At 61.5% G+C, this 12,387-nt stretch overlaps 1 protein-coding gene across 1 annotated transcript in view; it reads right to left on the bottom strand.

The window, feature by feature from the left end:
* The window catches only part of SARDH (sarcosine dehydrogenase), a 64,240-nt gene extending 55,627 nt beyond the window's left edge, over positions 1-8,613 (bottom strand). The window contains exons 1-7 of the mRNA XM_033859005.2: positions 8,444-8,613; positions 7,779-7,832; positions 6,089-6,447; positions 4,777-4,955; positions 3,085-3,264; positions 2,257-2,380; positions 1,970-2,070 (exon numbers count right to left, since the gene is read on the bottom strand). Of these exons, the coding sequence (XP_033714896.1) occupies positions 1,970-2,070; positions 2,257-2,380; positions 3,085-3,264; positions 4,777-4,955; positions 6,089-6,419 (915 nt within the window). The 5' untranslated portion in view covers positions 6,420-6,447; positions 7,779-7,832; positions 8,444-8,613. The remainder of the gene's footprint in view (positions 1-1,969; positions 2,071-2,256; positions 2,381-3,084; positions 3,265-4,776; positions 4,956-6,088; positions 6,448-7,778; positions 7,833-8,443) is intronic.
* Positions 8,614-12,387: the final 3,774 nt, after the last annotated feature.

Raw genomic sequence — 12,387 nt, 5'->3', positions numbered from 1 at the left:
AAAGCTGGGCATCCTGCACACCAGGACACGGAGAGACTGAGGCCCCAGTCCTGGGCTCTGTAGGACACAGCCCTGCTCTGCCCCCAGCCTGTCCCCAGCTTTAGCCCAGCCCCCGAGAGCCCACTGCGGCCTGAGGGCGACCCCTGGCGGCCGCGGGGGATATTTCCCACAGAACCAGGGCCAGGGACTCTTCGCACCAACAGCTGCAGTGATGCCTCTTTCCCCAGAGCCCCACCCAGAGGGCACACAGCAGCCCTGGGGAGGAGTGTGTGTGCTGGGTTGTATTAAACTCTTCCACGAACGGGGGAACCTTGTGTGTGTGGGGGTGGGGGGACAAGAGCGGCGGAGACCCCGGCCCCGCGGCAGCTTCCCTCACCCTCCGCCACTGGGTCCACCCAGCGGCCAGCCTGGTGACCAGAGGGAAGCCAGGCTTGTCCAGGGCAGCGGTGAGGCTCCCAGGCCCCTCTTTGCTGGAGCCTGACCCTAAACAAGGCCAGTCTGGTCTCTCACGCTCTCCCCACACCCACACCCTCAGGCCCGCTTCCCTGAACTGCCTGCAGTGCCCCGGCCGCCAGGCTCTGCGTCCTCCCCTTCTCCCCCTTGTTCTTTCTCTGCCACCCTTCAGATGCCTCAGAAGACCCTTCAGACATGGCCTCCGCCAGGGCACCTCCCTGGTCCATAGGCTGGGAGTCCCTATAGCCCCTGTGCTTGCCCCCTGGGAGCCCCTGTCAGCCTGTTTTAAAATAAATAATACCTTTACTTGTTTGTACCCTTCCCCCAGCTCACCTGGGCGAGAACTAGGTTCTTATCTCTGTTATAGTCCCAGTTTCTAGATGAGGGCTTGGAGCACAGAGCTTATCCAGTGAATGTTTGATGCAGAGAGGGGTGGGGAGGGAAGGTTAGATGGATTAATAAACGGATGGATGATGGAGGAATGGGTGGAGGGAGAGATGAATGGGTAGAGGGGGTGATGGCTGGATGGATACATGAGAGAAAGGACGGACAGATGAATGGATGGATAAATAGATGAATCAATGGATGGATGAAGGGCTAGAGGGAGGGAGGGATCGGAGGAGGGATGAATGGATGCAGGGATGGCCAGAGGAACAGAGGGAAGGAAATGAGTGGAGGGATAATGGATGGAGGGAGGGAGGGAGGGGGAAGAGGCTGGAGGGAAAGAGGAGTGGTCAGTGACAAGGCGACAGGAAGCCACCTGCCACCAGCACAGGAGAGGGGAGATAGAAGGGGAGGAGAGGGGAGGTAGAAAGGGAGGAGAGGGGAGGTAGAAAGGGAGGAGAGGGGAGATAGAAAGGGAGGAGAGGAGAGATAGAAAGGGAGGAGAGGGGAGATAGAAAGGGAGGAGAGGGGAGGTAGAAAGGGAGGAGAGGGGAGGTAGAAAGGGAGGAGAGGGGAGGTAGAAAGGGAGGAGAGGGGAGATAGAAAGGGAGGAGAGGGGAGATAGAAAGGGAGGAGAGGGGAGGTAGAAAGGGAGGAGAGGGGAGATAGAAAGGGAGGAGAGGAGAGAGGGCAGGGGGCGCACAGCTCCCCTCTCCCCCACCGCCTCCTCTGGCAGAGGTGTCTCCAGGGCTCCCTGGGAGGTTCTGAGGGCCAGGGATCAATGTCCTCTGAGACTGGCACCCAGGGCACATTTGGGAGCATGCGAACATTCAGAGGTTCCCAGAAACACCTGGGGCCCAGAACATGGCAAAAGCCAGACTGGCCGCACCATGCAGGATGGGCTTGGGCATCAATGAGAAGCCCTGCTCCCAAGGCAAAGGGGGTCGGGACCCTCGGGTTATGCCTGTGCTACTTCACTTCATTCTCAGGCCACCCAAAACCTCCAGTCATGAGGAGTCCCATTTCACAGATGAGGCCACTGACGCTCAGGGCAATGAAGGAACCTGCAAGTGTTGGGCTTCACAGCCAGGTCCGTGCACCACCCACTTGGTGCCTGAGGCCGTCTACTCACCTGGATCCCTTCAATGCGCTCGGTGACGACGTAGGCATGGTGCATGGCCACCAGCGGGACCTTGACGCCAGCCATCCGGCCCACGGCGCCTGCCCACACTCCTGCAGGCAGAGCACAGACAGCTCTGCTGGCACTTGGCGGGGGCCAGCCAGCTGGGCGCCTCTGCAGGCCTGTCTGCCATGGCAGTGACTCCCCAGGTCACGCCTGGGCCCCCACCCCTAAGTAAGGCCAGGTTTAGGGAGCAGCCGGGGTGGCCACTTGGGAGCCCAGAAGAAACGTGTTCCCACCTGCACAATTGACCACGCAGGGTGTCTGGATGGAGCCGTGCTCTGTCTCCACAGCCTCGACCCGCCGCACCCCAAAATCATCCGTCCGCACACTGATGCCGGTCACCGGGCAGTTCTCGATGACCTGAGAGCGAGAAGAGCTGCTTCCAAAGCCATGTGGGCGCTCTGAGCACTGACCACCTACCCTCTCCTACCTCCAGCCCAGGCGGTACCCGGGACACCTGCTTCTGCTCAGGCAGGCTTCATGTGACCCCACTGGGGAAATGGGGTGACCACAGGGTGGAAACTAACTCCACGTGTTCCTTGACTTGGAGAACTTGTCCCCCCAGACAGAGGCTTTTTTTGAGAAAAAGAAAAGAAAAGGAGGGCTCATTTGACGGACAGATGCTTGCGGTAAAAGGTCACATACAGTGCAGTTTGCTTCCAGTTGACTTACACATACATCTTCATAGAAAAGTACTTGCAGTAAAACTACAATGTCAACATTGGTTACCTCTGGGGGATCCTCATTTCTTCTGTCTTGCTTATTTGTCTTTTCTAATCTTTCCTACAACTACGTGTGTATTCGAGACAAAAGAAGATAAAATTTACAAGAAGAGATTTGGGGCGGGTTCACTCTTCCAGCAGGGCCAGACCTCGGGGAAGGGAGGAGAGCTGACCTGGGGGACAAACCTGAGGCCGGTCGGCCTCTGCAGGATCGGATTAGAGGCTCAGGTCCTATGTGGAGCAGAGAGAACGGCACGTGTTCTCTTGCCTTCTGGTCTTGGGGTTCTTAGGCAGGAGGGGTGGGCTGGGAGCAGGGGACCCAGGGCCGGAAGGCCATTGTACCTGTGCTCCGCGGGCAGTGGCGGCTCTGGTGAGGGCGGTACAGGTGCCGGCGGGGTCCATGGTGCCGTCATGAGGCACGTACAGGGTCCCGTAGAGGTCATCCACATTCATCAGCGGATACAGGGCCTTGGTCTCTGCCGGGCTCAGCACGTGGGACTCCACGCCATAGGCCTTGCCCAACTGGGGGACCCAGAGGAAAGTACTTGAGCCCTCGGGGAGCAGACCCCCTTGGCCACTCTCCTCCCCATCTGGGCCTCCAAGGGTCAGTTCAGACCCTTTGTCCCCCAGGAACCCTTAGCCGGCCACCGTGCCCCAGCGGCCCCCATCCCTCGGGCCAGCTCCGAGAAAGAGTCAGGAGCCCAGGTAGTGCTCGGAAGCAGGTTCTGGGGCCCTCCCGCCTCCCCCATCCAGCTCTAACATGAGCCATGTGACGTGGGGCAAGTTGCTAACGTCACCTGGGGGAATGGGGGTGATAATGGTTTATGGGGTTGACACCTTTAAAGAGCTTAGACCAGTCCCTGGCACATAAGGATTTACTGTATAACATAAATAAAAATAATCCCCATACGTCTGATAGTTTGAGCTTCAACCAGGTTTGAGGGTCAGACCAGCTCCCCAGACGAGAGACCGCTGCAGTCCTCGGTCCCAGGCCCCACACCCCCGGCTCATTTGATTGGCCCAAGGGCCAATCCGCCCAACTAGAGATGAGCTGAGCCAATCAGATTCTCTCTCCGAGCAGTGGGACTGAAAAGCTGCAGAGACCTCGCTCAGCACTTGAGCTGAAAGGTTGCCTGGGCACCTTTGGAGCCTCCATCGCAGCTGATGAGTGAGCAAGGCGGCGGGGGGGGGGGGGGGGGGGGGGGGGGGGAGGGAGAGGTGGTGGGGGGAGGGAGAGGTGGGGGGGGGAGGGAGAGGTGGGGGGGAGAGGTGGGGGGGAGAGGTGGGGGGGAGAGGTGGGGGGAGTAGGCAGAATGAGGCCACCTCCTAACCCCAGAGACCCAGCCCGTTCTAATGAAGCCAGGTGCCGCTGCTTCCGTCTGGGCAGAGGCGCTCGGCATCCCTGTGACAATGTACCTCTGCTACCCACACAGGCCTCTCTGCTCGCTGGGCCCTGAGCCGCTCTTCAGTTGGTGCTCAATAAGGAATGACCTGCTGGAGGAGCCAGTCTCTGCCACGCCCTGGAATTTGGGGTCCGGGCCTGGCTGCTCTGGGTGAAGAATCAACTCTCCACCCCAGCAGAGGGCCTTCCACAGCGGAAGGCTTTCTCTGCCGTCTCGCCCCCAATGGCGTTCCCTCAGCCCCGCCAGCGGTGCCGGGAGAAGGGTGGTCCTTCCTCCTGGGTACTGCAGTTTCTCATCATGCATCCTGGCTCCTGTGAGCACCGTGCCTGCCGATAACTCCCGGTTATCGGGCCTCTCCTGCCTCGAGGCTCGGCAAACGGTGCTGCGCAACGCAACGGTCCCATTTTAAAGGCGAGGATGCCGAGGCTCGGAGGCAACGCCGCTCGGCCCAGGTGCCCGACCAGCAAGGGCAGCACCAGGGCTTGAACCCAGATCTGTCGGGGCTCCTTCCCTGTGCTACGCTGCCCCACCCACCACCGGCAGGGGGGCACACACCAACACGAGCCGCTCACTCGCCCGGGCGGGAGTGCACCCAGGACATGAGTCCCCGCCCTGGCAGGGGTGCACCCACCGACATGAGCCTCTTGTACTCATCCAGACGCTGCCGGTTGGACGCGATGAACAGGCCCCCGTTCTGGATCCAGCCCGTGTGCAGCCCCGTCTCCTCCCCCAGGTCGCGGCTCACCACGCGCCTCGTGTGGGCCAGAAGCTCCACCTCCACGTCGCTAGGCCGCAGCTGCCACAGCAGGCCTGGCGGGGGAGGGGCGGGGCGCCGTCAGCCCCAGCGCTGCAGTGCGGCACCCCGGCTCCTCCCAGCAGGCCCGGGCTCCTGAAGACCAGGCGGTGGGCGGGGAGCGTCTCTGCAGGCCATGGAGAGCCCCGAGCCGCTGATGAGCCGGAAGTGACGGGGTCAAAGCTGAGTTCCAGGACGTCGCCCTTGGGCAGCTCAGAGCGTGACGATACCCAAGGCTGCGATTTATGGAGCACCTCCTGTGTACTGAGCCTATCACTGGGTGACAGAGCGGTCCTGGGAGGCAGGCGTGACTATTTTATAGTGAAATTAAGGCGGCACCATGTGGTTCTGTGCCCAGGATCACAGGACGGGTGATGATGGGGCCGGGACCCCAACCCAGGACTGACTGAGGTCCAAAGGCAGCCCCTTCACCAACAAAGCTGCTCCCTTCCGAGCAGAGTTTGGGGAGCGGGGGGGCCAGGGGAGAGGTAGCGGTGGGTGAGAGGCTGTGTGGGCCCAGCCGAGACAGGACGGTGGGTAGGCAGGGGCAGTGGCGCGCAGGGCCGGCTGTGTCAGCTCTCAAGACACGTGATGCCTGAACCTCTTCTCAGCTCCACATCCAGCGACATCACGCTCACATTGGCCAAAGTGGGAGCGTTTTCCCCACAGAGCCTGGCAAACTCAACGCAGGGTTAAGGCAAAAGGTTGGCTGCCCTGGGGACGTGCGCACAGTAGGTGCTTTTACTATATGCCCACTGGCTAGCTGGCTGAGAACCATGGTGCCCACGGAGGACACCCCCGATGGCCCCTTCCCCGTCCATCCTCTGCACCCCGTGGACGGCGCTCACCCCGGGTAGCTCCGTCCAGGGAAGGGGCTTCTGCTCTTTGAATACACAGCTGCCTGGGCTCCCAGCTCTGGTCTCTGCTCTGCCCTCCAGGATCCCCCAGTCAGTGTCTGCTCCCTCCTCCCCTCCGCAGCTCTTCAGAGACTCAGGGGGCACGCAGGCTCACCCTCAGAAGGACCCCGCGTCTTTTCCCCATGTCCTCCCACTCCAGCTCAGCTGCCTCTAACAGGCCTCCGGCTGCCAACCCAGAGCTGGCCCCTGGCTGAGCCAGTCCCTCCCGCCCCCACGTGCACCCAGGCCCCTACCCGCCGTGTGCCAGGTGGTCCCGGAGGTCAGCCGCTCCCGTTCCAGTAGCACCGCCCCGCTCACGCCCAGCTTGGCCAGGTGGTAGAGGGTCTGGCAGCCCAAGCTGCCCCCGCCGATGACCACCACATTGGCTGTGCTGGGCAGGGGCCGGCTTGGGCCCTGGGCGCCTGCCCAGGGGTCCCGGGCCTCTTTCAGGGTCTGCTGGTAGGGCACACTCTTCTCAGGGCTGGGCCGGGCCCTGCTGCTCAGGAGTCGCAGCCCCAGGCCCTGGGCAGGGCTCCGGCGAGGACAGGTGGCGGCCACACGCAGGGCTCGGCTCAGCAAGGCCATGGGGACTCGGCTCGAGCACCACAGGGAGCTGGGGAGGGAATCGGGGCTGCCTGGGGCACAGAAGGCTCTGTGCAAGTGAGCCCCAGGGCCCCTGCGCTGTCACCCTCCGGCCGTCCTCCTGCCACCCACCCACGTCACGTGTGCACCTGTGCATTTGTCCACGTGTACTGAGGGCCTCGTACGCTACAGGCTCTGGCTGGGCCCAGGGGAGACCACGGTGGGGGCAGGAGGGGGGCAGTGTGCGTGGCGGGGCAGGGCTGCAGGGCTGCAGGGCCACAGGGTGGGTGGCGGGGAGCCTGGGGCAGGGACACCCAACCCTCCAGCCTGTACCCAACACGCCCTCCGGGGCAACTCCCGTCTCAGCCCCAGACAGAAGTTATTTCTGCCACGTTGACTCCACAGCCCTTTGGGACCCGAGGCAGAAGGTGAGCAACGCAGCAGCGTCCAGGCCCCCGGCTCCCTCGGGCCATCTCGAATCCAGGTAGGGACTCGGAGGATGGGCAACCAGCCTCCCTCCTCCTTGGTGACCTCCCGGTAGCCTGCAGGGCTCACCTTGCATCCCTCCCCGGTCAGAAGAGCCTCATAATTCTAAGAAGAAAACTGTGACGGGGACCCACCTTCTAAGGAGACAGGATGCAGCAGAGGTGTCTCCCCGGAGGCGAGGAACACAGGGGAAAGGACGCCTCAGAGAGGCTCCTGGGCCCACTCGTGGGATCAGCAGGAAAAGTAAGAGGGGTTTGGCTGTGGTCGAGGGACTGAGGTGGGTCCCGCACCTACGTTAATAGCCGTGATTGGTATCAATTAGCCAGTTAATTAAGACCACTTCCATTTCCAAGCATGTGCCACGTGGCAAGCCGGGAACACGCGTTCTCTCTGCTCGGAAGTCAAGATGACTGTTGTCCCCATTTCACGGAGGGGGGAGACTGAGGCCCAAGGAGGCCCGCCAAGGTGACCAAGGTCACAGGGCCGCCGTGTGGCCAAGCCTGCTGGCTGTCCTGCCCCCTCCCGAACTCCCAGTCCGCAGACATCTCGGGGCCTGGTCTGGGGGAGGAGAGGCTGGGGGGGGACCCACTGCCACACCCTTTCCCGCCCTCACAGGTGGGCACTGCCCACTGCACCCCCTCCGCTCCCCCGCAGGCACCCGGGCTCTCAGGTTGGTCAGGGCTGCCCTGCCCTCACCACAGAGACCCCCCCCCCAGGGGGTAGGGGCAGAGGAGGGAGCAGGCAGGGGTGAGTTGAGGGGCTTCGGGGTGGGGGGTTGGAGGCTGGGGCCGGGCACCCCAGTCCCTCCGTCAGCTCTGCCCCGCTTCAGGCGCCCTGGGCACGGGGAGGTGCAGCCCGGCTCGTGTCTGCACTTACCTTTCGTCCTTGGATTTCCTTAACCTTCCAGGAGCCGCCAACAGTGAGGACCTACTGTCGGAAACTCAGCTTCACGTGGGTGCCCAGGAAGCCTTTCCAAGGCCAGGCATCTGCCCGCCCCCTGCCCCACCCCCTCCTCCTGGCCTCTGACCCAGACTCCTTCTTCCCTCCCCCTGTGCCAACGCGGGGGCTGCCACGTGCCGCCACGTGCCTCTTCCCGGCGCTTGGCCAGTCCCGTTCTCCCACCCAGGCTGGGGGTAGAGGGGGCACGGCCCCAGCAGGGGCAGCCCAGTGCCCTCCCGCCAGGGCAGCTGCTTCCACATTGATCTGCACTTCTGCCCCCTCCAACTCTCTCCCACCCGCGTCCGCAGCCTGACCATTCATTGCCAGCGTTCGGGGTCAGACAGACCGGGTTGGCCTCGTGCTGTTAAGCGGGGCGGCCCAGAGAAGCCCTCCCCGCAGGCGGTAGGATGACGGGCCCGGCGGTGGGGGGATGGAGGGAAGGTCCAGGCACAGGCCTCAGCGGGAGAAGAAGGGCTGGGAGGGTGTCCAGGCCCCCTGGCCTCCCCCAGAGTGTCCCATGGTCGTGCCCAGCCAGCTCTGGGCCTGTCCCCACCCCGCCAGCCCAGGGAAGGGCCTGGGCCCTGCCCTCCCGAGGGCTGTACCTCCGGCCGGCCACTGCCCCTGGGCCCCGAGTGGCCTGCCAGTGCCGGGCCCAGTGGCTGCAGCAGTGCCGTCACCTCCTTCCTCCCCAGCAACAGCCAGGCGGGAACCCGGGGCCAACCCCGCCCCCACCCCCCGCTGTCCCCGCCCCTGGAGGCGCTGCCCGCCCCCATCCCACCCCCACCCTTGGCTGGGGCAGGATGCACCGCCCACGGCCAGGCTTCTAGGAGGCGGGCCGGGCACAGCCAAGCGGGCAGTTCTGAGGGCAGCAGCGCCAGGGCAGGCGACCTCTCCCCCTCCTCCCTAAAACAGGGGTCACAGCGTTCTGCAGATGAACCCGTGCACCCCTGCCTGCCTGTGCCCGCCATGCTCCCCATGCCAGAAGGGAGCTTAGCACGGCCAGGTGGGCAGAAAGTGCTGGGTCAGCAGCAGCGTCGTGCCGGGGCTGGGGCTCCTTGGTGGGGTGATCCAGGGCCTTAGCACAGAGCTGCCTGTCCAGCCTCAGCTGCTCACCCCCAGGGAAGGGGCGCTCACTGCCCTCGGAGGCAGGTCAGGAAGTCTGGGTTGCCCGCACCACCAGCACTGGACAGCGCTCCTGACCTGTCTGCCCTCCAGAGCTCCCAGATCCTTCTGTTTCTGGGCGAGACATCCGTGAGCCTCTGGCTTTTCCACTTCACAGCGACCAGCTTCCCAGGGCAGGGATGCCTGCCTCCATTTGACTGTTGGGGGCACCAGGGCCCAGAGAGGGGAGCCAGCTTGCCTCGGGTCACACAGCAAGCTAGTGGGGGAGCCAGACCAAGCCTGCAGTCAGACAGACGGAGTGGGGCCTCAAGCTAGGTCTAGGGCGTCTGGTTTGTGCTCAGGCAGAAGATGCCCAGAGGAGACGTCCAGAGGAAATCTGGAACGAGTAAGTACGTCCACCTCTGACTGTGCAAAGAATCAGAATAGGTGCTGATGTAAAATAGGACCTCCTCCTCCCACTGGGTCAAAGAAAGTATTTAAATTTCTGTCAGTGAACAAAATAGTAATGCCAGCTGCTAATACAGGGAGTGACGGAGGCACGATACTGTGATTAATACAGACAAACAAATATGTGTGTACTTATTCCCACTGGGCTGTCCAACTGTCTTACTGCCAATTTGTCTGCCCTCTACATTTACTGAGCACCTACTGTATGCAAAGAACTGCAGGGAGACCCAGAGGCAACTATGACCCATTCCCTGCCCTTGAGGGCCTCAGGGTCCAGGAAGAAGATGGAGGCAGGGAGGGGCAAGGCGACCACGAGGCTGGCTATGTTGGGGGGTGGTCCTGAACAAGCTGTCCTTCCTTCCAGCAGAAACCCAGGAGGCCATCTCGGAGGAGGTGGCTGGGGGCTCTGGCCTATGTGCTGTCGCCATCATGGGGACAGAGACTTTCACTCCCCCCACCCGGCCTCTCTGGAGGAAGGCTGGCTCCACCAGCACAAGGCTTCCCGGGGCAGTGCTGGGGTCCAGGGCAGAGAGGACAGCAGCCCGGTCACTCAGCAGATGGCAAGCTTGGCCTTGCAGCCCGAGGCAGGGGTGCCCTCCCTGGATGGGGTGAAGGACAGGTCAGAGAGGGCTAGGAAGGAGCATGACCATGTCCTCCTCAGACCCGTAGACACGAGATGCCCAGGCGAGGGACACAGTAGTCACTGCAGCCCCAGGACAGCAGCCGAGGCAGCCCAGACCTCTCTTGCCCTCTGCTCAAAGACAGGCAGCTGTTGCAAAATTGTCCCAAGCAAGCGGGCAGCACAGTCCCCCTGGACTTTGGACGAGGGGTGGTGGCTGGAGGCCTGGGCTTGCCTGTGGGTCAGCGTTGTAGGATTCGTCATCGATTGGGTGCTGCTTGGGTCTGGAAGAGGGCCAAGGTCAAGAGGTGGGCAGGCTCCAGCTAGGGGCCCTGGGCCAGGGTCCTGCTGCCAGGCTGCTGCGCCATCTGGGCTGGTCTCCCTTCGAGGAGCCTCTTTCCCCATCTGGGAAGCAGGGACTGGAACCCCCGGGCTGTCAGTTTCAGGGAATTTTTGTAAGTTTCTCTGCATGTTATTACCAGGCCTGAGACACCTCCTTCTGGCCCAGACTGGCCCTCTCCACAGTCCCGGCCAGCCCTCCACACCCACCTGCTGGCCAGGCTCCCAGGGCAGAGGGAGGCGTCTGCAGGCCGCCCTCTGACTGGGCAGACGTCCAGGGTGGAGCAAGGGGACTGGCCAGAGGAGGAGGTTCCTCCTCGGAGCTCTGCGTGTGGCCCTGCAGAGGAGGGACATTAAGTAACCAGCCAACAGTACCTGGCCACATCTGACCCAGCCACACCTGGTACCGGCCCCATTTGCCCCTGAGCCTTGCCCCAGGGCACACCTATGCGGGGGGCGCGAGGGGGGCCAGCAGTGTGCTGACTGCTTCATGTGTGTCATCTCAGGGGAGGGAGGAACACTGTTGCCCATTGTAGAGATGAGAAAACCAAGACAACACAGCTAATGGGCACCAGACCCGGGCAATTCATGGACCAGGGAAGTTTCCAGAACAACTGTTGAGGGCTGCATTTGCACTGCCAAGATTTTATTTTTCCAATAAGAACCTTAAAAAAAAAAATGACATCAACTCCCTGCCCATGCCTTCGTGAAGACAATGTTTTATTATCTGGGGGTAAGTGGTGGTCCTTCCAGAGAGGCAGGTGGGTGCCCCTCCCCCTAGACGCACATGCCGACGGCAGGTGAGGACGGCTGCGGGCTGCAGCCACCTGGGCCCTACCTCCACGCACACACAGCGGGGCCTTGAGGCTCCCACTTCACTCCGTCATTTCTTTCCAACGTTATTTGTGATGGAAACAAATGTAGGGCTGGAACTGGTCACTCCGGCCGCTGAGCCCGTGTGGGCGGGGCCAGCACCAAGATCCAGACAGCAGGGGAGAATGGGCCTTCCCAGGAAACATCGTCCCCTGGTGGCCACATGTGAGTATGACACCCCCGGGAACGCTGGACCCAGAGACTGGGGATGCAGCCCCCTGGACAGGGACTGTCCCCAAAAGGGGACCTGCAGACGGGCAGGGAGGTGGATCCCCACTGGGAGTGACAGCCTGGGCTCTGTCTGACTGTCCCGTTGTCCTCCACACGGAACACTCCCCTGGCAGGGAGCTTCCTTACTGAATACCGCCGGCTATCTCTGAGTGCTGTGTGAGTGTCCCCCTCTGCGACTGGGATGTGTCCACTTCTCCCCATAATTCTGTGTGTTTTTGCTTTATGTATTTTGAAGCTATGCTGTGAAGTGTATTAACCTCCAGGACTGTCATAGCTAATCGTTGTTAGCGAGCATCCTTCTGCAGTGGGGTGCCGCTAAACGTTTAACACTTGGCTCTCCAGGCGGGGAGCGCTGGCTGACTTCTGCCGTGTACATGCCCCCACCAGGGCCAATTTCAACCTGCCGATGAGAAGGACGCCACCGAATAGAGACCTGGGAAGAGGCTACACCCTCAGCTCCCACGAGCTGGCACCAGCCGGTTCCAGTGTGCCCACATAGGTTTTAGGTGCATGTGTGGGTTCTCTTTTTCTAGGGAAAGGAAAAGATCAAAACTAAATTGTTAAGGAAAATAAATTCATCAACTTGTGACTAAGGAACAGGAGTCTGAGTGAACCCACAAGCGTTGTAAAACCTTCTCAGTAAAGCTCCCCACTGCCACCCACCCAGAGCAGGGGGAACCAGCCACCCTAAGACAGCATCTGAGCCAGAGCCGTCATTTTAAAACCCTGTAATCTGTGCACATTTAATACATTTGTAATTTTCTTGGAAAATTTGGAAAAATTACTTTTCCAACTTGGAAAAATTACTTTTTTAAAAAACAAACGGAGGCCACACACTTTATGTCTGAATATTTTATTTAATTTTGGCTCGTCGCGCAGCATGAGGGATCTTAGTTCCCCAACCGGGGATCAAAC

The sequence above is a fragment of the Tursiops truncatus genome, chromosome 6 (genome assembly GCF_011762595.2).
Source record: "Tursiops truncatus isolate mTurTru1 chromosome 6, mTurTru1.mat.Y, whole genome shotgun sequence".
Lineage (NCBI taxonomy): Eukaryota > Metazoa > Chordata > Mammalia > Artiodactyla > Delphinidae > Tursiops > Tursiops truncatus.
The sequence above is the reverse complement of the archived record's forward strand: the minus strand, read 5'-3'. Positions and strand labels throughout refer to the sequence as shown.